General features: G+C 43.3%; 1 protein-coding gene across 12 annotated transcripts in view; it reads left to right on the top strand.

Annotated features, from left to right (window-relative positions):
* The window catches only part of CHKA (choline kinase alpha), a 71556-nt gene that overhangs the window by 7857 nt on the left and 38968 nt on the right, over positions 1-24731 (top strand). For all 12 annotated transcript variants that reach the window (XM_063644533.1, XM_055270433.2, XM_063644537.1 and 9 more), the window contains exon 2: positions 18744-18855. In XM_063644533.1, coding sequence (XP_063500603.1) covers positions 18744-18855 — 112 coding nt within the window. The remainder of the gene's footprint in view (positions 1-18743; positions 18856-24731) is intronic.

The raw sequence follows: 24731 nt of genomic DNA, 5'->3' as shown, positions 1-24731 counted from the left end.
GAGACCATCTGTAGTATCATACAGAATAGTTTCACTGCCCTAGAAATCCTCTACTTAATGTCTGTTTATCTCTCTTTCCCTCCTAAGCCCAGCCAATCACTGATCTTTTTAGTCTCCGTAGGTTTGTCTTTTCCAGAATGTCATAGAATTGGAATCATACAGTATGTAGTCTTTTCAGTTTGGCTTTTTTCACTTGATAATATGCATTGAGTTTCCCTGTGTCTTATCTTTTCTTCTTCTTTTTTTTTTTTTTCTGAGACAGAGTCTCGCTCTGTTGCCGAGGCCGGAGTGCAATGGTGCAATCTTGGCTCACTGCAACCTCTGCCTCCCGGGTTCAAGCAATTCTCCTTCCTCAGCCTCCCAGGTAGCTGGAATTACAGGCATGTGCCACCCCGCCTGGCTAATTTTTTGTATTTTTAGTAGAGACAGGGTTTCACCATATTGGCCAGGCTGGTCTCGAACTCCTGACCTTGTCATCTGCCTGCCTTGGCCTGCCAAGATGTTGGAATTACAGGCGTGAGCCACTGCGCCCAGCCTCCCTGTGTCTTTTCATGGCTTGATAACTCACTTCTTTTTAATACTGAGTAGTATTCTGTCATCTGGATATACCACAGTTTATCCATTCACCTACTGAAGGACGTCTAGGGTACTTCACGGTTTTGGCAATTATGAATAAAGCTGCTCTAAACATTCATGTGTAGGTTTTCAGTTCATTTGGGTAAATACTTAGGAGCATGATTGCTGGTCATATGGTGAGAGTTACATTTAGTTTTGTAAGGAACTGCCAAACTGTCTTCCAGAGTAGCTGTAACATTTTGCGTTCCTACCAGCAGTGAATGAGATTTCCTGTTATTCCATGTCCTCACTAGCATTTGGTGGTGTCAGCATTCTGGTGTTTGGTCATTCTGGTAGGCGTATAATGGTCTCTCATTTTCTTTTTCTTTCCTTTTTTTTTTTTTTTGAGACGGAGTTTCGCTCTTGTTGCCCAGGCTGGAGTGCAATGGCGCGATCTCGGCTTGCTGCAACCTCCGCTTCCTGGGTTCAAGCGATTCTCCTGTCTCTGCCTCCTGAGTAATTGAGATTACAGGCACCTGCCACTACGCCTGGCTAATTTTTGGTATTTTTAAGTAGAGATGGGGTTTCACCATGTTGGCCAGGCTGGTCTTGAACTCCTGACCTCAGGTGATCCACCCGCCTCAGCCTCCCAAAGTGCTGGGATTACAGGCATGAGCCACCGCACCTGGCTGTTTTTGTTTTTGTTTTGAGACCGTCTTGCTCTATTGCCCAGGCTGGAGTGCAGTGGTGTGATCTTGGCTCACTGCAACCTCCGCCTCCCGGGTTCAAGCAATTCTCTGCCTCAGCCTCCTGAGTAGCTGGGATTACAGGCGCCTGCCACCATGCCCGGCTAATCTTATGTATTTTTAGTAGAGGTGGGGTTTCACTGTGTTGGCCAGGCTGGTCTCGAACTCCTGACCCAGGTGATCCGCCCACCTCGGCCTCCCAAAGTGCTGGGATTACAGGCGTGAACCACTGCACCCGGTCAGGTATCTTATTTTAATTTGCAACTTTCTAATGACATATGATGAAAATCTTTTCAGATGCTTATTCGCTATCTGTATATCTTCTTTGATGAGATGTCAGTTTGTGTCTTTTTCTTTTTCCTTTTTATTTTTTTAAGAAACTGGGTCTTGCTACATTGCTCAGGCTTGAGTGTAGTGGATATTCACAGATGCGATCCTCCTGCCTCAGCCTCCCAAGTATCTGGGACTATAGGGGCATGCCACAGAGCCTCTTGCCCATTTTTAAATTTTAATTTGTTTTTGTTTCCTGCCACAGCTTCTTTTTTTTTTTTTTTTTTTTTTTTTTTTTTTTTTTTTTTTTTTTTTTTTTTTTTTTGAGACAGAGTCTCGCTCTGTTGCCCAGGCTAGAGTGCAGTGGCGCGATCTCGGCTCACTGCAAGCTCCGTCTCCCGGTTTCACACCATTCTCCTGCCTCAGCCTCTCTGAGTAGCTGGGACTACAGGCGGCCACCACCACACCCGACTAATTTTTTGTATTTTTAGTAGAGACGGGGTTTCACCGCATTAGCCAGGATGGTCTTGATCTCCTGACCTCGTGATCCGCCCGCCTCGGCCTCCCAAAGTGCTGGGATTACAGGCGTGAACCAGTGTGCCAGGCACCTGCCACTCCTTCTTGAATGGGAAAGTGTTTTCCTATTCTTGAGTTTTAAGAGTTCTTTATATATTTTTGTTAACAGTCCTTTATCAAATGTGTCTTTTGCAAATATTTTTTCCTTGTTTGTGACTTTTCATTCTCTTGATAGTATCTTTTGCAAAGCAGTTTTTAATTTTAATGAAGTCTGGCCTATCAATTATTTCTTTCATGGATCATGCTTTCGATGCTGTGTCTAAAAGTAATCTGGCTGGGCGCAGTGGCTTGTGCCTGTAATTCCAGCACTTGAGAAGACAGGATGGGTGGATCACGTGAGGTCAGGAGTTCAAGACCAGCCTGGTCAACATGGTGAAACTCTGTCTCTTCTAGAAATACAAAAAAATTAGTCCAGTGTAGTCGTGGGCACCTGTAATGCCAGCTACTCGGGAGGCTGAGGCAGGAAGAATCGCTTGAACCCGGGAGGCGGAGGTTGCTGTGAGCCGGGATTGCAGCACTGTACTCCAGCCTGTGCGACAAGAGTGAGACTCCATCTCAAAAAAAGTAAATAAATAAATAAAAGCAATCACCATACCTAAGGTCATTTAGATTTTCTTCTATGTTACCATCTAGAAATTATCTAGTTTTGCATTGTATATTTAGGTTTATGATCCATTTTTATTTAATTTTTGGGAAGTGTAATGTCTGTCTAGATTTTTTTTGCACACGGACGTCCAGTTGTTCCAGGACTTTTTTTTTTTTTGAGATGGAGTTTTGCTGTTGTTGCCCAGGCTGGAGTGCAATGGCGCGATCTCGGCTCACCGAAACCTCCACCTCCAAGGTTCAAGCGATTCTCCTGCCTCAGCCTCCCGAGTAGCTGGGATTATAGGCATGCGTCACCACGCCTGGCTAATTTTCTATTTTTGGTAGAGACGGGGTTTCTCCATGTTGGTCAGGCTGGTCTCGAACTCCTGACCTCAGGTGATCCACCCGCCTCAGCCTCCTAAAGTGCTGGGATTACAGACGTGAGCCACCGCCCGGCATGTTCCAGGACCATTCGTTGAAACAACAAATGGTTTGTTGTAAAAGACATTTGTTACATTGTATTGCCTTTGCTCCTTTGTCAAAGATCTGTTGACTATGAGTGTATTTCTGTACTCTCTAGTCTGTTCCATTGATCCATTTGTCCTTTTGCCAATACCACACTGTTTTAATTAATGTAGCTTTTTTATTTTTATTTTTTGAGATAGTGTCTTGGCTGGAGTACAATGGCTCACTGCAGCCTGTCTCCCGGGTTCAAGTGATTCTCACGCCTCAGCCTCCTGAGTAGCTGGGATTACAGGTGTGTACCACCACAGCTGGCTCATTTTGTATTATTATTTTTTTTTCTTGAGATGGAGTTTCACTTTTGTTGCTCAGGCTGGAGTGCAATGGCACGATCTCGGCTCACTGCAACCTCTGCCTCCCAGGTTCAAGCAATTCTCCTGCCTCAACTTCCCTAGTAGCTGGGGTTACAGGCGCCCACCACCATGCCCAGCTAATTTTTGTATTTTTAGTAGAGACAGGGTTTCACCATGTTGGCCAGGCTGGTCTCGAACTCCTGACCTCAGGTAATCTGCCCACCTCGGCCTCCCAAAGTGCTGGGATTACAGGCATGAGCCACCGCGCCCGGCCTAATTAATGTAGCTTTATAATGATTCTTGAAATTGAGTAGTCTCAGTCCTCTGACTTTGTTCTTCATTGGGTATTCTAGGTCTTTTGCCTATCCTTGTAAACTTTATTATTATTATCTTTTTTTTTTTTTTGAGATGGAGTCTCATTCTGTTGCCCAGGCTGGAGTGCAGTGGTGCGATCCCAGCTCACTGCAACCTCCACCTCCTGGATTCAAGCGATTCTCCTGCCTCAGCCTCCTGAGTAGCTGGGATTATAGGTGCATGCCACCAAGCCCAGCTAATTTTGTATTTTTAGTAGAGACAGGGTTTCACCGTGTTTGCCAGGCTGGTCTCGGAACTCCTGACTAAGTGATCCGCCCACCTTGGCCTCCCAAATTGCTGGGATTACAGGCGTGAGCCACTGTGCCTGGCCTCCCTGTAAATTTTAGAATCAGTTCGTTGGTATTTACAAAATAACTTGCTGGGGTTTTCATTGGGATTGCATTAAATCTACAGATCAAGTTGGGAAGAACCGACATCTTGATAATACTGAGTCTTCCTACCCAGGAACATGGAATATCTCTCCATTTGTTTAGTTCTTCTTTGATATCTTTCATCAGAGTTTTATAGTTTTCCTCAACTAGAGCTTATACATGTTTTGTTAGATTTATATGTAAGTATTTCATTTTTGGGGGTGCTCATATAAATGGTAATGTGCTTTTAATTTCAAATTCCACTTACTTGTCACTGGTATGTAGGAAACCGGTTGACTTTTGTGTATTAACCATGTATCTTGCAGTCCTGCTATATAAGCTCTTATTCCAGGAATTTTTTTTGTCACTTCTTTCTGATTTTCTACATAGATAATCGTATCATCTACAAAGTTTTATTTCTCTCTTCCTAATCTGTATACTTTTAATTTCCTTTTCTTATTAGTTAGGACTTCCTATGATGTTGAAAAAAAGTGGTGAGAGGGAACATTGTTACCTTGTTCCTGTTCTTCGTAGAAAAGCTGTGACTTTCTCATCAAGTATAATGTTAGCTGTAGGTTTTTTATAGATGTTCTTTATCAAGTTGAGGAAGTTCTTCTCCGTTCCTCATTTTCTGAGAGTTTATTATTTACCATGAGTGGGTGTTGGATTTTGTCAGATAGTTTTTCTCCATCTATTGATATGATCATGTGATTTTTCTTCTTTAGCCTGTTGATGTGGCAGATTATATTAATTGATTTTATCTTTTATTTTTTATTTTGTGACAGAGTCTTGCTTTGTCACCCATGCTGGAGTGCAGTGGTGTGACCTCGGCTCACTGCAACCTCTACTCCCTGGATTCAAGCAATTCTCGTGCCTCAGCCACCCGAGTAGCTGGGATTACAGGTGTGCACCACCACATTCAGCTAATTTTTGTATTTTTAGTTGAGACAGGGTTTCACCATGTTGGCCAGGCTGGTCTCGAACTCCTGACCTCAAGTGGTCCACCTGCCTTGGCCTCCCCAGGTGCTGGGTTACAGGCATGAGCCACCACATCCAGCCTATTGTTGATTTTTGAATGTTTAACCTATGGTCCTATGGTGAGGTCTCAGTCTTTTGGTGAGCCTGTGTACCTAGACTGTGAACTTTACCCATTTTTCTTAGTTCTCCTACCCGCTTAGGTGGGACAGAATGGCCAGAGGGGGCTGGAATTGTGTATTTGCCCTCTCCCAGGAAGTTAAGCTCTGAGAAAATCCCAACAGGTTAGGTGCTGGCAAAATAATTTCTCCTGAGGGCAGACCTTGTTAAGAACAGAATGTTCTGGTGTATTTGAAAAAAAAAAAAAAAAAGAAAAGAGGCCGGGCGTGGTGGCTCACGCCTGTAATCCCAGCACTTTGGGAGGCTGAGGTGGGAGGATCACGAGGTCAGGAGATGGAGACCACCCTGGCTAACACGGTGAAACCCTGTCTCTACTAAAAATACAAAAATTAGCCCAGCGTGGTGGCGGGCGCCTGTAGTCCCAGCTACTCAGGAGGCTGAGGCAGGAGAATGGCGTGACCCCGGGAGGTGGAGCTTGCCGTGAGCCGAGATTGCACCACTGCACTCCAGCCTGGGGGACGGAGCAAGACTCTGTCTCAAAAAAAAAAAAAAAAAAAAAAAGAAAAGAAAAAAAAGGTTTCTTTGCCCCTCCCTCTGCTGGAAGCATGAAGGGATTCTTTTCCCCACTCAGTTTTCACTGTAAGGAACTGGTAGAGTTCCTGGAGGTAAAACTTGTCAAAGAATGGGGCTCCCCAGTAATTAGGTCTCCTAGAGTTTTAAACCCTCACAGTTGTCCACACTGAGCCTCCAGCAATTTGTTAGTTATAGTTAAGGTTTTCTTACCCTAGTGCTGATGTGGTGGAGGATTTTGCTCCAATAAACTGTGATTCTCTGTATCTGCCTGTCTGTCTGTCCAATTTAGGAGGCAGCAGTTTCCCTCTTAACCTCATTTCTTTTTTTTTTGAGACAGAGTCTTGCGGTCGCCCCGGCTGGAGTGCAGTGGCATGATCTTGGCTCACGGCAAGCTCCGCCTCCCAGGTTCACGCCATTCTCCTGCCTCAGCCTCCCAAGTAACTGGGACTACAGGCGCCCGCCACCACGCCAGGCTAATTTTTTGTATTTTTAGTAGAGACGGGGTTTCACCGTGTTAGCCAGGATGGTCTCGATCTCCTCACCTCGTGATCCTCCCGCCTGGGCCTCCCAAAGTGCTGGGATTATAGGCGTGAGCCACTGTGCCCAGCCACCTTATTTCTTTAAGAGTTGATTTTTCAGTTCATTCAGCTTTTTATATGTTGTTAGGATCAGGTGGCGACTTCTAAGCTGCTTACATGCTGGACTAGAAACCAGAAGGTTGAGTGGTATTTCTTTTCTTTCTTTCTTTTTTTTTTTTTTGAGACAGGGTCTTGCTCTGTTGCCCAGGCTGGAGTGCATTTGTGGGATCATAGCTCACTGCAGCCTGGAATTCCTGGGCTCAAGCGATCATTTCACCTCACCCTCCTCATTAGCTGGGACTACAGGCATGTGCCACTGCACCCAGCTAGGAGCAGAATTTAAATAATAATAATAAAAGCACTTCTTCTGTTATCTATCATATATTGCTTTCAGTGATGTCCACATTCTCCTTCCTGTTTTCCCCTCCAGTGGAGCCCCGTCAGCCTGTCTAGCGTCCTTCCAGGATCTCTCCATTCTCTGTCAGTGGCAGGGAATCCCCTTGTTCTGCTGCATGGTGGGGCACACCCCTTATCTTTAGTTTTCCACAATGAGATTGTAATTTCTATGTCTTTCATAATGTATTTACACATCTTAATGTGCCTAGTACTCTTTTTGTCGAGTATTGACTGGGAGTCAGCGTGGGCTAGAAGGGATGCAAGCACTTTATGAGAAAGTGGGAGGGGGTACTTCTTTTTTTTTTTTTTTTTTTTGAGACGGAGTCTCGCTCTGTCACCCAGGCTGGAGTGCAGTGGCACAATCTCAGCTCACTGCAAGCTCCGCCTCCCGGGTTCACGCCATTCTCCTGCCTTAGCCTCTCCAAGTAGCTGGGACTACAGGCGCCCGCCACCACGCCCGGCTAATTTTTTGTATTTTTAGTAGAGACGGCGTTTCACCGTGGTCTCGATCTCCTGACCTCATGATCCGCCCGCCTTGGCCTCCCAAAGTGCTGGGATTACAAGCGTGAGCCACCGCGCCCGGCCGGGAGGGGGTACTTCTGACCATGCCTGGTGGAAGGACCTCCTAGGTGGGAACAGTACGCAGAGGCATGCCATGTTCCAAGGACTGTGCTAAGGACAGTGGCGGCTTGAAATTTGTATTTTAGAAACACTTTCTAAGGTGGCCTAGGGGATAGCATAGAGGAGAGAGGGATCAAGAAGCTGGGAGACCAGAGAGGAGGCTGCTGTAGTGTGGGGGTTGGGGGAGGATGTACATTTGGGCAGGAGCGATGAGAATGGAAAGGAGGAGAGAATTTGGGAGATAGGGAGAGGACCACCAGGCCATTGGAAACGAGGAAGATTTTGAGCCTGGGTGAGTGGGAAAAAGGCACTACTGTTAACTGAAATAGGCAAATCAGGAGGAAGAAATTATTTTGAATAGAGGAAAGAAAAGATTGTAAGTTGGGAATCAAGCTAGAGAACAAATTGGTGTTCAAATTTTGGGGAAGGAAAAATAGGTAAAAACTGCAGAAAGAATGATAAAGTAGAGGAATAGTGGGGTGATTTTGTACCCCAACCTCGCCATTTGGTAACGTTTGAACATTATTATTTTTTTTTTTTGAGACAGAGTCTCACTCTGTCGCCCAGGCTGAAGTGCAGTGGCTCAATCTTGGCTCACTGAAACCACTGCTGCTCAGGTTCAAGTGATTCTCCTGCCTTAGCCTCCCAGGTAGCTGGGATTACAGGTGCCTGTCACTGCACCCGGCTAATTTTTGTATTTTTAGTAGAGACGGGGTTTCACCATGTTGGCCAGGCTGGTCTTGAACTCCTGATCTCGTGATCCACCCGCCTCGGCCTCCCAAAGTGCTGGGATTACAGGTATGTCCACCGTGCCTGGCCGAACATGTTTTTTATTGTTACCATGTTTGGTGGTAGTACAGCTGGCATTTAGTGAATAGAGGGCAGTGTTGCTGCTAAACATTCCTGCAGTACACAGGGCAGCTTTGCCCCTCAGCAAAGAATGACCTGGCCCCAGATATGAAGCGTCAAGGCTGAGCCGTGCTGGAGTAGAATTCTTAAGACTGAGCTTTATCCTTCCTTCTGGCATCCTCTTAAATATTAACCTTTGCTTTGCAATTGGTGCCGATAAGTGAACAGCTCATGTGATCTCATGTAATTTTTGCAGAAACTTCTGTTAGATACTGCTACATTGTTTTATGGTGTGAAAACAGGCTTGGAGGCCTGCCCAAGGTCACACAGCTATTTTGTGCAGAGCCAGCACACTCCACCTGGGCTGGACTGTTCTTTTTTTTTTTTTTTTTTTTTTTTTGGAGACAGGGTTTTTGTGTTGCCCGGGCTGGAGTGCAGTCCAGTGATGTGATGTGATCACGGCTCTCTGCAGCCCCAACCTTCCAGGCTCAAGCAGTCATCCCACCTCAACCTCCCAAGTACCTGGAACCACAGGCTCATGCCACCATGCCTGGCCAATTAAAAAAAAAAATTTGTAGTGATTGAGTCTTATTATGTTGCCTAGGCTGGTCTCCAGCTCTTGGGCTGAAGCAGTCCTTTCACCTTGACCTCCTGAAGTGTTGAGATTGATTATAGGTGTTAGCCACTGTGCCTGGCCTAGCCTGTTCTTTTAATGGTACCTCCTGGCTTTTCTTGTGTTCAGAGAGCTGGGGGTTAAGACCGTCCTGACTACTCCGTAGAGATGCTGATGTTTTACTGCAGCACTTTTTTTTTTCACCTTAGCCATAGCTGCAATTTGAATTTTAGATGGTTAGAAGAAATTTTTCAAAAATCTGCTTTTTTTCTTATTTTCCTTGTGCTCTAAATTCAGTAGCTGTTTTGATATTATGCTATATTCTCTTTTCCATGTAGCCAGCCCTATGGCTTAAAGATCATTTTTCTGTTGAGACACTGGTTATGTCGTGATTTTTTTTTCTTTCTAGTCATTTTGACTTTTAGATGATAGTCATGGAACTGCCTGCTCTATTTTTCTCCTAGGTCCAGGCCCTCAGCCTTGGGGACTAAGCCCTGTATGTGCTGGACTGGGTGCCCTGTGACTCGTAGACAGTTTGCAGAGCTTTCAGTGGCTTTTTTGCTTTTCAGCAAAATACAGTTGGTTAGGTAACTTCTTATCTTAATTTATCAGCTGGAAATCTTTGCGTTACAGGTTGGAGCAGACAGTTCCTCAGATTTGTCATCTGCCTAAGCATTCATTCAGCTGATTCACCTACATGAATCCCAAAATATCCCCGTTGCTGAAAATGACAGGGGAAAAAACCCAAATAATTAAAAATAGATAGATGTTTGACATTAGAGATGGCATATTTCTTTCTTCTTCTTTTCTTTTTTTTTTTTTTTTGAGATGGAGTCTCACTCTGCTGCCCAGGCTTGAGTGCAGTGGCCCAATTTCGGCTCACTGCAACCTCCTCCTCCCATGTTCAAGCGATTCTCTTGCCTCAGCCTCCTGAGTAGCTGAGACTACAGGTGTCCACCACCATGCCCAGCTAATTTTTGTATTTTTAGTAGAGATAGGGTTTCACCATGTTGGCCAGGCTGGTCTTGAACTCCTGACCTCGTGATCCACCCACCTCAGCCTCCCAAAGTGCTGGGATTACAGGCGTGAGCCACCATTCCCGGCCTAGAGATGACATATTTCAAGACCTTGGGCAGCCTACTAAGTTGTTATATCACTGTAGCATGTAGCTTGGGTTTTTCTTGTTTTACATTGCTGTAGAATGTAACAGGCATTAAATAATCTCTTTTTTTTTTTTTTTTGAGATGGAGTTTCACTCTGCCTCCCAGGCTGGAGTGCAATGGCATGATCTCAACTCACTGCAGCCTCCGTCTCCCGGGTTCAAGTGATTCTCCTGCCTCAGCCTCCTGAGTAGCTGAGATTACAGGCTTGTATCACTACGCCTGGCTAATTTTGTATTTTTAATAGAGACAGGGTTTCACCATGTTGATCAGGCTGGTCTTGAACTCCTGACCTCAGATGATCTGCCTGCCTCGGCCTGCCAAAGTGCTGGGATTCCAGGCGTGAGCCACTGTCCCTGGCCAGAATTTTATAATTTTATAACCTGTGTATTTGATGTAAGTGCTGAAGCATTGGAGCATTATTCATAATGTTTATAATTGACACGTAATAATTGTACGTATTGGTCGGGCGCGGTGGCTCACGCCTGTAATCCCAGCACTTTGGGAGGCCGAGGCGGTTGGATCACTTGAGGTGAGGAGTTCGAGACCAGCTGACCAACATGGTGCAACCCTGTCTCTACTAAAAATACAAAAATTATTAGCTGGGCGTGGTAGCGGGAGCCTGTAATCCTAGCTACACAGGAGACTAAGGCATGAGAACTGCTTAAACCTGGGAGGTGGAGGTTGCCGTGAGCCGAGATTGCACCACTGCACTCCAGCCTGGATGATAGTGCAAAACTCAGTTTCAAAAAATAATAATAATAGGCCGGGCGCGGTGGCTCACGCTTGTAATCCCAGCACTTTGGGAGGCCGAGGTGGGCGGATCACGAGGTCAGGAGAAGATCGAGACCACGGTGAAACCCCGTCTCTACTAAAAATACAAAAAAAATTAGCCGGGCGTGGTGGCAGGCGCCTGTAGTCCCAGCTACTCGGAGAGGCTGAGGCAGGAGAATGGCGTGAACCCGGGAGGCGGAGCTTGCAGTGAGCTGAGATCGCGCCACTGCACTCCAGCCTGGTGACAGAGCGAGACTCCGTCTCAAAAAAAAAAAAAAAATAATAATAATAATAATTGTCCTATTTATGGGGTATAAGGTGAATTTATTCCTTCCATCTGACTATAATATCATACCAGTTGACCAGCCTCTCCCTGTCTCCCCTCCCCTCCCCTTGCCTCTGGTAAGCACGTCTCAACTTCTATGAGATCAGCTTTTTTAGATTCTACACAAGTGAGATCACGTTGTTACTGTCTTTCTGTGCCTGACTTATTTTGCTTAATATAAGTACTGTCCTCCAGGTTCATCCATATTGTCACAAATGACAGAATTTCATGCTTTTATAAGGCTTAATAGGATTCTACTATGTATATATACCACATTTTCTTTATTCATCTGTTGATGGACACTTAACATTTATTCTATAATCAATTGATGGCTTTTGTGACTAGTGCTGCAACATACATGAGAGTGTAGATGTCTGATGTACTGATTTCATTTCCTTTGGATGTATTACCGGTAATGGGATTGCTGGATTTTTAATTTTTTATTTTATTTAATTAGTTTATTTTTTATTTTTTTGAGACTGAGCCTTCCTCTGTCTCCCAGGCTGGAATGCAGTTGGTGCAATCTTGGGTCACTGCAACTCTGCCTCCCGGGTTCAAGTGATTCTCATGCTTCCGCCTCACAAATAGTCGGGATTACAGATATGCACCACCATGCCTGGCTAATTTTTTTGTATTTTTAATAGAGACAGAGTTTCACCATGTTGGCCAGGCTGATCTCAAATTCCCAACCTCAGGTGATCTGCCCGCCTCAGCCTCCCAAAGTGCAGGGATTACACACATGAGCCACTGCGCCAAGCCTGGATTTTTTTTTTTTTAAACTTGCTTTGATGAGCAGGAGGTGGATCTTAATGGTAATTCTATTTTTAATTTTCTGAGGACCCTGCATACTGTTTTTCGTATCTGTACTAACTTACATTGCCATCAACAGTGTGTAAGGGTTCCCTTTTCTCCACATCCTTGTCAACGTTTATTATCTTTTCTTATTGATAATAGACAGTCTAATAATGACTAGTGGTGTTCAGCATTTTTTCATATACCTGTTGGCCATTTATTTATTTTTTTTAATTTACTGAGACAGGGTCTTGCTCTGTCACCCAGGCTGGAGTGCAGTAGCACAATCACAGCTCATTTGCAGCCTCAACCTCCCGGGCTCAAGTGATCCTCCCATCTCAACCTCCTGAGTAGTTGGGACTGCAGGCACGTGCTACCTACCACACGTGGCTTTCTGGCCATTTATTTGTCGTCTTTTGATAAATGTCTGTTGGGTCTTTTGCCTTGTTTTTGTTGTTGAGGGATAGAATCTTGCTGTGTCATCCAGGCTGGAGTACAGTGGTGCATTCATAGCTTACTTCAGCCTCAAACTCTTAGGCTCAAGCAATCCTCCTATGTCAGCCTCCCAAGCTGGGAATATAGGCACATGCCACCATTTAGGGCAAATTTTTTTTTTTTTTTAAACAGGGTCTTGCTCTGTCACCCAGGCTAAAGTACAGTGCAGCCTTGACTTCCTGGGCTCTAGTGATCCTCTTGCCTCAGCCTCTTGAGTAGCTGGTGTCCATTTTTTAATTGGTTTTCTTCCCTTTCTTTGCTGTGAGTTCCTTGTATATTTTCTATATTATCCCCTTAACTGATGTATAGTTTGCAAATAGATTCTTCCATTCTGAAAGTTGTTTCTTCACTCTTGTTTCCTTTGCCGTGCAGAAGCTTTTTAGTCTGATATAATCCTATTTGTTTATTTTTGTTTCTGTTGCCTGTGCTTTTGAGGTCTTTCAAAAAAAATTCCTGGCTCAGACGAAGGTCCTGAAGCTTTTCCCTGTGTTTTCTTATGGCAGTTTCATAGTTTCAGGTCTTACTTTAAGTTTTCGATCCATTTTGAGTTTATTTTTGTATATGGTGTGAGATAAGGATCTAATTTCATTCTTCTGCGTGTGATATCCAGTTTTCCCAACACTGTTTATTGAAGAGACTGTCTTTTTCTCTATTGTGTTCTTGACACTTGTTGAAAATCAGGTGGCTATAAGTGTGGATTAATTTGTGGGCTTTTATTCTGTTATATTGGTCTCTGTCTGTTTTTATGCCAACACCATGCTGTTTTGGTTACTATGACTTTGTAGTATATGTTGAAGTTAGGTAGTGTGATTCCTCTAGCTTTGTTCTTTTTGCTCCAGATGGCTTTGGCTACTGGGGTCTTTTGTGATTTCATATAAATTTTAGGATTGTTTTTCCTATTTCTATGAAGAACGTCATTGGTATTTTGATAGGGATTGCATTGATGTGTAGATTGCTTTGGGTAGTATGGACTTTTTTTTTTCTTTTTTTTTTTTTTTTGAGACAGAGTCTTGCTCTGTCGCCTAGGCTGGAGTGCAGTGGCATGATCTTGGCTCACTGCCACCTCTGCCTCCTGAGTTCAAGCGATTCTCCTGCCTCAGCCTCCCGAGTAGCTGGGATTACAGGTGCCCACCACCATGCCCAGCTAATTTTTGTATCTTTAGTAGAGGCAGGGTTTCATCATGTTGGCCAGGCTGGTCTTGAACTCCTGACCTCAGGTGATCCACCCACCTCAGCCTCCCAAAGTGTTGGGATTACAGGCGTGAGTCATGCGCTTGGCCAGTATGGACATTTTAACAATATTAATTCTTCTAATACATGAACATGGGATATTGTTCCATTTATTTGTGTCTTCAGTTTCTCTGATCAATATTTTAAAGTTTTCATTGCAGAGATCTTTCACCTCCTTGATTAAATTTCTTTCTTTTTCTTTTCTTTTTTGGTAGCTATTGTAAACAGGATTGTTTTCTTGATTTCCATTCCAGATAATTTGCTATTAGCTGGCATGCAGTGGCGTGATCACAAATCACTCACTTCAGCCTTGACCTCCTGGGCTCAAGTGATCTTCCCACCTGAGCCTCCCATATAGAAATAATACTGCCACTGATTTTTGTATGTTGATTTTGTATCCTGCAATCTTACTGAACTTATTAATTCTTCTCATAGTTTTTTGGTGGGGTCTTTAGGGTTTTCTATATGTAAAATCATGTTGTCTGCAAACAGGGATAATTTAACTTCATTTCCGATTTGGATGCCTTGTATTTCTTCCTCTTGCCTAGTTCTTCTGGCTATCAAGAAAAGCTGAAATGATTCATTTCATTTTTGCTCAACAATTTATGTAAAAGAACCTCTTTGGACCAGCGCGGTGGCTCACACCTGTAATCCCAGCACTTTGGGAGGCTGAGACAGGTGGATCATGAGGTCAGGAGATGAGACCATCCTGGCTAACACAGTGAAACCCCATCTCTACTAAAAATACAAAAAAATTAGCCCGGTGTGGTGGTGGGCGCCTGTAGTCCCAACTACTTGGGAGGCTGAGGCAGGAGAATGGTGTGAACCTGGGAGGTGGAGCTTGCAGTGGGCCGAGATCGCACCACTGCACTCCAGCCTGGGTGACAGAGTGAGACTCCGTCTCAAAAAAAAAAAAAAAAAAAGAACCTCTTTATACTGCTTGTTATTCCCTTAGTATTCTGTTTTAAGGAATCGTGGGTTGGCAGTTAGTGATGCGTGCACCACTGGGTCTGGAGGGCAGGGGTGAGAATTCCTGCCAGCAGGTACTTCCTGCTCTTTTCTGTTTCCTTCCTGTCATTGTGTTGAGTGTGGAATAAGTGTGTTATTGTCACTGTATTTGAGATTTTGCTTGAGTATCTTGTGCCTCTCATATATATATGTGTGTGTGTGCATATATATATATATATATTTAAATTTATTTATTTATTTATTTATTTATTGGAGATGGTGTTTTGCTCTTGTCCCCCAGGCTGGAGTGCAATGGCACGATCTCAGCTCACTGCAATCTCTGCCTCTCGGGTTCAAGTAGTTCTCCTGCCTCAGCCTCCCAAGTAGCTGGGATTACAGGCACGTGCCACCATGCCCAGCTAATTTTTGTATGTTTAGTAGAGACAGAGTTTCACCATGTTGGCCAGGCTGGTCTTGAACTCCTGACCTCAAGTGATCTGCCCGCCTCAGCCTCCCAAAGTGCTAGGATTACAGGTGTGAGCCACCACATCCAGCCCATGCCTCTCATATTTAATTATGACTTATAAAGCTATTATGCCAGGTAATAAAGTTTGTGGTTTCAAAACTTCTTGCAAATCCTTGAGAGCTCCTGGGGTTTTACTTGGGAGGATATTTTTGACAAATTATATGATAAATTGGACTGTTACATTTTTGCTACCATTTCTGGCATTTCTTCCCATCACATTTTATTGTTCCTGGTCAGATTATTATTTGACTCATTGGTAGCTGGCTTTTTTTCTACGTAAATTTCTCACAGTTTGGGTTATTGGTGCCAGTCACGTTGCTTCATTTGACTGTCACTAAAAAATAATTAACAATTTATTCACTAAAGCCTATTGAACAATAGAGGCTACAGGTAATACAAAGCAGTTGAAGGGTTTCCAGGTTGTGAGCTTGTTTCTGGCCAAGCTAGTCTGCCTTCCTTCTTTAGCAGTACGGGGGTAAACTTTGAATCAGGTTACACAATTTAGAACAGTACTTCATCTGTTTGCTTTTGCATTTGACTGAGATTTCCAGAGTATGTGACCGGAAGAAAAACTAGGGCTTTTAACTCTGTTTTAATGCCCGTTCTGTTGCTTGGTAGCCAGAAACCCATGTTGGCTGTGACCAGACGTGGCAGGGGGATTCTGATAAGCCACACAGTTGAGGCGCCACCCCAAGTTTAGCAGAAAGGTTAAGGCTGCTTTTGGTTCCTTTGATCTACACACTGTCGGCGCACTTCATAGCTTGCTTTGGGAAAACAAGAACTTTGGGTTCCCTTTCATTTTTGTTCTTTTTAACTAAGGTAGACAACCTTCTGGGAAAATAGATCCTGACTCTTGCTGTCTTGTTCCTAGAGACTCATGATGGTTTTTCATTTTAAGTAACCTTTGAAAAAACCTCTTAAATATGTCTTACTTAAATCTGGGAAAAAATTGTGCTAGAAGCACATTCAAATTTTTTATTTGGTAAGAAAAAAATGAAATACAGTTCACATACCATACAATTCACCCATTTAAATTGTACAGTCCAGTGGCTTTTAGTGTAGTCACAGGTACTTGCAGCTGTTACCACAGTCAGTTTTAGAACATTTTCATCTTTCAAAAAGAAACTTTTAGCTATCATCCCCTACCCCTAAGTACCCCTTCCCACCCCAGCTCCTGGCAACCACTAATGGACTTTATATAGAGTTCCTTGTTCTGGACAGTTTATATGAATGGAATCATATAACATGTGGTCTTCTGTGACTGTCTTCTTTCACTTAGCATAATGTTTTTAAGTTTCATATTGTAGTATATATCAGTACTTCGTCCTTTTTTATTAAAACTGTGGTAAAATAAGGTCAGGCATGGTGTGCCTGTAATTCTAGCACTTTGGGAGGCTGAGATGGGTGGATCACCTGAGGTCAGGAGTTCCAGACCAGCCTGGCCAATGTGGCAAAACTCCGTTTCTACCAAAAATACAAAAATTAGCTGAGCATGCTGGCATGCACCTGTAATCCCAGCTACTTGGGAGGCTGAGGCAGGAGAATTGCTTGAACCTGGGTGGTGGAGGTTGCAGTGAGCCGAGATTGTGCCACTGTACTCTAGCCTGGAAGACAGAGCAAAACCTCTCTGAAAAAAAAAAAAAAATTAAGTAAAATTGTGGTAAATGGCCGGGCGCGGTGGCTCACGCCTGTAATCCCAGCACTTTGGGAGGCCGAGGTGGGTGGATCATGAAGTCAGGAGTTCGAGACCATCCTGGCTAACACAGTGAAACCCCATCTCTACTAAAAATACAAAAAATTAGCTGGGCGAGGTGGCGGGCGCCTGTAGTCCCAGCTACTCGGGAGGCTGAGGCAGGAGAATGGCGTGAACCCTGGGGGGCAGAGCCTGCAGTGAGCCGAGATCGCGCCACTGCACTCCAGCCTGGGCGACAGCGAGACTCTGTCTCAAAAAAAAAAAAAAAAAATTGTGGTAAAATAAGCAGCATTAAAAATACCATTTTAACAATTTTAGAATTTATAGTTCAGTGGCATTAAGTACATTCACATTGTTGTGCTACCATCACCACCATCTGTCTCCAGAATGTTGTCATCTTCCCAAACTGAAACTCTGTACCCATTAAACTTAAACTAACTCCCCTTTTCCACCTAGTTACCCTTATTTTTAAAAATTAATGAGCTCAATCAGAATCTGTTTTGAGTTTTAAGCCACTAAATTTGTAGTAATTTGTTATAGCAGTAATAGGACACGGAGACATTTGTGTCATAGAGGTTTATAGAGAGTAGTCCTGATGGAAGGTGATTTTGCAGCTTACGCAGCTCCTATGACATTTTTCTTTTATCTTTTCTTTTTTCTTTTTTGAGATGGGGTCTTACTCTGTTGCCCAGGCTGGAGTACAGTGGCGCGATAATGGCTCACTGCAAGCTCTGCCTCCCGGGTTCAAGTGATTCTCCTGCCTCAGCCTCCTGAGTAGCTGGTATTACAAGATGTGCGCCACCACACCCGGCTAATTTGTATTTTTAGTAGAGATGGGGTTTAACCATGTTGGCCAGGCTGGTGTTGAACTCTCGACCTCAGGTGATCCACCCACCTTGGCCTCCCAAAGTGCTGGGATTACAGGCGTGAGCCACCGCGCCCGACCTCGTATGACATCTTTAATGTGGCACGTGGTGCTCTCCAGCTTTGCCTCCTATCTCTTTGACAACTCTTCATGGTTAGTTACAAGCAGGGACTCTGGAGCCATATGCCTGGATTTGATTCCTTGCTTAGCTACTTACTTGGTGTGTGATTAGAGTATTGAGGTCTCCTGTTTCATCTGAAGGCCCTGGTAACCAGTTAATGTTGGAAGTTTTTTGAGCAAGCTCCTAGTCAAAATCAGTTGACAGATTTTTAGTAACACTAGCATAGAAGATCTTGGAACTATTAATACATATCAAATGGAAAGCCCTAGAGAAGAAGGTTTAAATATTGCCTCAAGATTTTTTTTTTTTTTTTTTTTTTTTGAGACGGAGTCTTGCTCTGTCGCCCAGGCCGGAGTGCAGTGGCGCAATCTCGGCTCACTGCAAGCTTCGCCTCCCAGGTTCATGCCATTCTCCTGCCTCAGCCTCCTGAGTAGCTGGGACTACAGGCGCCTGCCACCACGCTGGGCTAATTTTTTGTACTTTTTTAGTAGAGACGGGGTTTCACCGTGTTAGCCAGGATGGTCTAGATTTCTTGACCTCGTGATCCACCCGCCTCGGCCTCCCAAAGTGCTGGGATTACAGGTGTGAGCCACCGCGCCCAGCTCACACAGGCAATTTCAAAAACGCCTCCCCACCTCTACTGCAGAAAAACAGAAAGGGAATTTGTCTGTTTTTAATGTGACTCATGGAGTTAAATTGAGAGAATAAATCGAGATGAGAACAGTTCTTGTGTAACCCTGACTTTTCATCCATATTTATCCAAGAAGAGTGATTTAGCTCACCTGCAGTAAAGATACTGTCCTCTTATTTCTGACAGAGGCGGCCTTAGCAACATGCTGTTCCAGTGCTCCCTACCTGACACCACAGCCACCCTTGGCGATGAGCCTCGGAAAGTGCTCCTGCGGCTGTATGGAGCGATTTTGCAGATGGTGAGTTGGTAGGCTACTTTGGGAGGGGGGGATCCTGTTAACATTTTAAATCATCTTTCCTGAGATACCTTGGAAAGAGATGTTAAATACTTTAATGGTGTTACTCAAGATATTTGAGTATATTGCTTTTACTTTTACTTTAATTGGGCTGCACAACTTGGTTTGCATTCTAAGTTAATTCGTGGTTTTTTTAGTTAGTATTTATTAGTAAACTAGTGCAAGTATTCACAGTTTTACATCCAGAGAAGGTACAATGTTGGTTAAATCTTTAATAGTGCTTGATGATTCTTAGTTCTACATATTGATTAAAATTTTCAGCTCAGATTTAGATTGTAAAGTTCTAATGTGGAGAAGGTATTGTTTTTATAACATAATCCAAAAGATTTTAGAGGATAGTCCCAGTTAACAAAGTATGATCTCAACGAAGCTGAATTTAATAACTGTTTCTCTGAGATTTCTTTAAAACTTTGAGTTGTTTGTTACAGTCATAATCTTTCTAAAGTTTTATATTACTTAAATAATCTAATTCTTAATTAAAGTACCTATTGAGTTATCCAGTTATAGGATATCCCAACTTGTCTGGGTTTATTATTATTATTATTAATGTCATGAATTTACTATTTCATTGAGCACAGTAGAAATATTAGGTTGATGTATTTTTTTTTTTTTGAGATGGAGTTTCACTCTTGTTGCCCAGGCTGGAGTGCAATGGCACGGTCTCAGCTCACTGCAACCTCTGCCTCCCGGGTTCAAGTGATTCTCCTGCCTAAGCCTCCCAAGTAGCTGACGTTATGTATGCCACCATGCCTGGCTAATTTTGTATTTTTTTAGTAGAGACGGGGTTTCACCATGTTAGTCAGGCTGGTCTCGAACTCCTGACCTCAAGTGATCCACCCACCGTGGCCTCCCAAAGTGCTGGGATTACAGGCATGAGCCACTGCGCCTGGCCAAGTTGATGTATTTCTGTGGTAGGATTTTTTTTTTTTTTCCTGAGATGGAGTCTGGCTATGTAGCTCAGGCTGGAATGCAGTGGCGCAATCTCGACTCACTGCAGCCTCCGCCTCCCAGGTTCAAGCTTTCCTTGAACCTCGGGGTTCAATTCTCCTGCCTCAGCTTCCCGAGTAGCTGGGATTATAGGTGCACCACTATGCCCGGCTAATTTTTATATTTTTAGTAGAGACAGGGTTTCACCATATTGGCCAGGCTGGTCTCAAACTCGTGACCTCAGGTGATCTGCCCGCCTCAGCCTCTCACAGTGCTGGGATTACAGGTGTGAGCCACCACGCCTGGCCTGTGGTAGGATTTTGATACCCTTTTTTTTCTTTTTTTTTTTTTTTTTTTTTTTTTTGCGACAGAGTCTTGCTCTGTCGCCCAGGCTGGAGTGCAGTGGCGCAATCTCGGCTTACTACAAACTCTGCCTCCTGGGTTCACGCCATTCTCCTGCCTCAGCCTCCCGAGTAGCTGGGACTACAGGCGCCTGCCACCACGCCCGGCTCACTTTTTGTATTTTTAGTAGAGATGGGGTTTCACCATGTTAGCTAGGATGGTCTCGATCTCCTGACCTCGTGATCCATCCACCTCGGCCTCCCAAAGTGTTGGGATTACAGGTGTGTGAGCCACCGTGCCCGGCTGTTTTGGCTGTTTTTTTTTTTTTTTTTTTTTTATGGAGTCTTGCTCTGTTGCCCAGGCTGGAGTGCAGTGGTGCAATCTTGGCTCACTGCAAGCCCCGCCTCCTGGGTTCACGCCGTTCTGCCTCAGCCTTGCAAGTAGCTGGGACCACAGGCATGTGCCACCACGCCTGGCTAATTTTTGTATTTTTAGTAGAGATGAGGTTTCACCACGTTAGCCAGGGTGGTTGCAATCTCCTGACTTTGTGACCCGCCTGCCTTGGCCTCACAACATGTGGGATTACAGGCATGAGCCACCGCGCCTGGCCCTGATAGCCATTTTAATCTTCTTTGGAAGGGCCCATTTTTATCTTAATGAAATGGAGCAGAGTAGTTTTCAAACTAAATTTTTTAAAAGACCAGCCTATTTCAGCTCTATCTAAAAAGCAGATCATATCCATATGATATTTGATTATGTTTAGAAATATTAAAGTTCAAATTGGCAGTCTAGATGTTAATTCATTAAAAACTTGTCATAATGTGAAGAAACCTTTTATTGGATAGCTTTTCCTTGACTCTGTCAAGCTGTGGAAATGGTTAAGATCTAAAAATGCTGGGAACAAGTTAGTATGTTTGAAGGTACATAGCTCTTCCACACACGTGTGCGCTTGCTGAGGATATCTGAGGTCATTTTGTCATTAGGTGCAGATAGCTGGCATCCAGCTAGGACAACAGTTGATGCTAACTGAAAACACAGACCCCTTGCTGTTAATACACAACAGAAAAGATTCTGTGTTCACCATGCAGCTTGGGTTTTAAATTTAATCAAGTTGCAGTTTCAGAGTATAGTTTTTGAAATCTTTCATTGTTATTTTGGCACTTTTACTGATGTGCCTTTATTTTTTGAGACAGGGTCTCACTTTGCCACCCAGGCTGTAGTGTAGTGGCACAACCATGGCTCACTGCAGCCTCGACCTCCTTGGCTCAGGTGATCCTTCCACCTCAGCCTCCTGAGTAGCTGGGACTACAGGAGTGAGCCACCACACCCAGCTAATTTTTTGTATTTTTTTGTAGAGGCAGGGTTTCACCATGTTTCCCAGGATGGTCTCAAACTCCTGGCCTTAAGTGATGCGCACGTCTAGTCCTCTCAAAATGCTGGGATTACAGGCATGAGCCACTGCGCTTGGCCTGGTAGGTCTTGATAGTCATTTTTTCCTTGAGGACTGTTTACGTTCTGCAACAATTAAGTCCCATTTCTGCTGTTTTGTGTATTTTGCATTTATACAACACTTTTAGAATAATAAGTAGATGCTGAAATTACATGTGATTTAAAACTATTGTTTAAATCTGATTTGTGAGGCTTTCATTTCTAACTTACATAAGAAGCATTTTAAATGTGCTACAAGGTGCTCCTCTGTGGGCTAGACTAATCTGGGAGTTTAATCCTGTGCTCTAGAACAGTGCTATAGTGATGGGAGTAATGGAGGGTTCTGCATCTGTGCTGTCTGATACACTTGTCATCAGCCACATGTCACTAACGAATATGTGGAATGTGGCAAGTGTGGCTGTTGAACTGAGTTTTAAATTGTTTTTAATTTTAATTAATTTAAATTAAAATAGTCACATGTAGCTCGTGGCCACTGTATTGGACAGCCCAGCTCTAGAATGTTCTGGTTTATTATATGAGTCACTTAGTAAAAGCCAGCTGCAGCATAGCCTACTACTTGGCAATTAGCCTGCCTCTAATAAAGATTCATTGTCAATTGTTAGTCTTTTTTCCATTTTGAAATTTTAGCAGTCTGGAAGTAGTACCTGACAGTAGTTGAATACAGTAGAAATGTCTGGAAATAAAATTTGTTTGAACAGAATTCTATGTCCCAATTTGTTTCTAAGAAAAAAGACTTAAAGCCGGGCAAGGTGGCGGGCGCCTGTAGTCCCAGCTACGCGGGAGGCTGAGGCAGGAGAATGGCGGGAACCCCGGGGGGCGGAGCCTGCAGTTAGCCGAGATCGTGCCACTGCACTCCAGCCTGGGTGAAAGGGCGAGACTCCGTCTCAAAAAAAAAAAAAAAAAAGAAAAAAGACTTAAGTAACTAAGAAAAATAAAAAGAATAATTTAAGCCACTTAAAATGTAATTAACTCTTACCAAACTAATAGAATGGAGTATGTTTTACATATAATTCCAATTTGGGGGGAGGTACCCTACATTTAGCTTCTCAGTTATATTTTTATTAGGCAAATGTTAAATGAGTTTCCATTCCTGAAGCTATATCTACTGATGTAAGGTGGAAACCATACTTGAAAGCACCTTGAGTAGAAAGGGAAATTAGGGCTGGGCATGGTGGCTCACTCCTGTAATCCCAACACTTTGGGAGGCCAAGGCAGGTGGATTGCTTGAGTCCAGGAGTTTGAAACCAGCCCGGGCAACATGGCAAAACCCTGTCTCTATAAAAAAATAGCTGGGTGTGGTGGCATGTGCCTGTGGTCCCAGCAACTTTGGAGGCTGAGGTGGGAAGATCTCTTAAGCCCAGGAGGTGGAGATTGCAGTGAGCCAAGATCATGCCACTGCACTGTAGCCTGGGGGACAGAGAGAGACCCCGTCTCAAAAAAAAAAAAAAAAAAAAAAAAACTGGATGGGAAATTAGTAGTTTTCTACATGGATAATAAGCATACCTCTGACAATCTGACAGTTGACATAGACAACAAACTGATTTTTGTTAGAAAAAAACTATTTCTTTGCTTCTTAGGTGGGAATCTATATTTTCAGTATAATTATTCAGTTGGTCAAGTCTTTAGTTCAAGCACACTTTTTTGGTTGTAGTTTAAACTTAGTAAACCATGAAGCCTAGGGTCTCAGAGTTCTAAGTATATTTGGTTTCCTAGCTCTGCGGAGTTTAGCAGTCATACTTGTTGCCAGTTAAGAGTTTCAGATATTAATGGCCATTGGAGACTGTTGGTCATTGGGAGTACTGTGACAATATGAGGAGGGGAACCAAAATCAAGAACTCCAAAAGATGGCTATGGTACAAAAGAAGCGAAGTAGAGAGCAGGCTTAGAAGCTTCTAAGATGCGAGCCAGGCAACAGCTGCTGTGTGCTTTAGAAGCTGAGCTGCCACACACTGTGCCGGGGATTTTAAATTCCTTTCCAAATATTTTCAAATCAGCTTTAAAGTATCTATTATTTATTTTTGCTGTGATCTAGGTGTGATGAAATTGCTGATGTATAGCCAACTCTTTAGAATGAATCTGGCCTATAATGGAAGGAGATATTTATGGTCTACAATGAGGGTTTTGTTCCTATCACAACGAAAAAAGCCAGAATTTATGATAAATTGTCAGGATTGATAATAAATTGTCAAGATTTGCATTAATTGAGAGATGTGGCTGAGCAAATACAGAGCCCCAAATAATAAATCACATTACTTTCATAAAATTATGGGTTAAAGAGAGAAATATAGTATGACTCAAATCTTCTGCTTTCCTTCTTTTTGCTCTACCTTATAGGAAAGCATACACATAGCCTATACATGTATGTGTACTTATACAAATATAACTGGTATCTCCCAAGCCAGCTTTATAAATGCAGCTATAGCATCCTTTAAGGTGGGCTAGAATTCACTCCTTCTTTGAAAAATGTTAATTGAAGACTACTGCACAAATAATAGGCCTATGTATTTTCTCAGAGTATTTTGCATTTTTGCTTAATTATATGACAGATTTAGTTTAGTATGTCCCTTCTTTCCATTTCCCTTCCTTGTTTTTAGCTTTTGAACATTTTACCTCTGAGAATCAGAGGTGGTAACATTTTACACGTTCTTTGATCAGCAAATGATTTACAGGTGACTTGGTTTAAAATAACTAGATGATTCTCAACTTTCTCATTTTTCTTCATCTTGGCATTATAAGATGTCTGATTTCCTTTATTTCCATAGTGACACTGAAATGACTGCTCTTTGGTACAGTTCTCTAAGGGTTAAGTGCCAGAAAGCCAAGGTAAAACTTTCTGATTGAGTTCAGCCCCACAGCTTCTGTCCCACAAACATCTGTCTCTTCTAGCCCCTATTTCTGTCTAAGATGAGACAGAAACAAACTTCCTGACTGTATCCTGGAGTTTTTGTTTAGGATTTGTGTTAGTTTTAGGGTGCTTATGAAAATTCCTGTGTTTGGCAAGGTCAAGAATGGGTCCTTTTGAAAATATGAACAAGATAGGACACACACACCTATACAATATTTGTAGGAAATTATTAAACATAAAAATATTGGTCTGATCT

This window comes from Symphalangus syndactylus, chromosome 1 (assembly GCF_028878055.3).
Source record: "Symphalangus syndactylus isolate Jambi chromosome 1, NHGRI_mSymSyn1-v2.1_pri, whole genome shotgun sequence".
Lineage (NCBI taxonomy): Eukaryota > Metazoa > Chordata > Mammalia > Primates > Hylobatidae > Symphalangus > Symphalangus syndactylus.
Note: the sequence above shows the minus strand (reverse complement) of the source record. Positions and strands in the feature narration are given on the sequence as shown.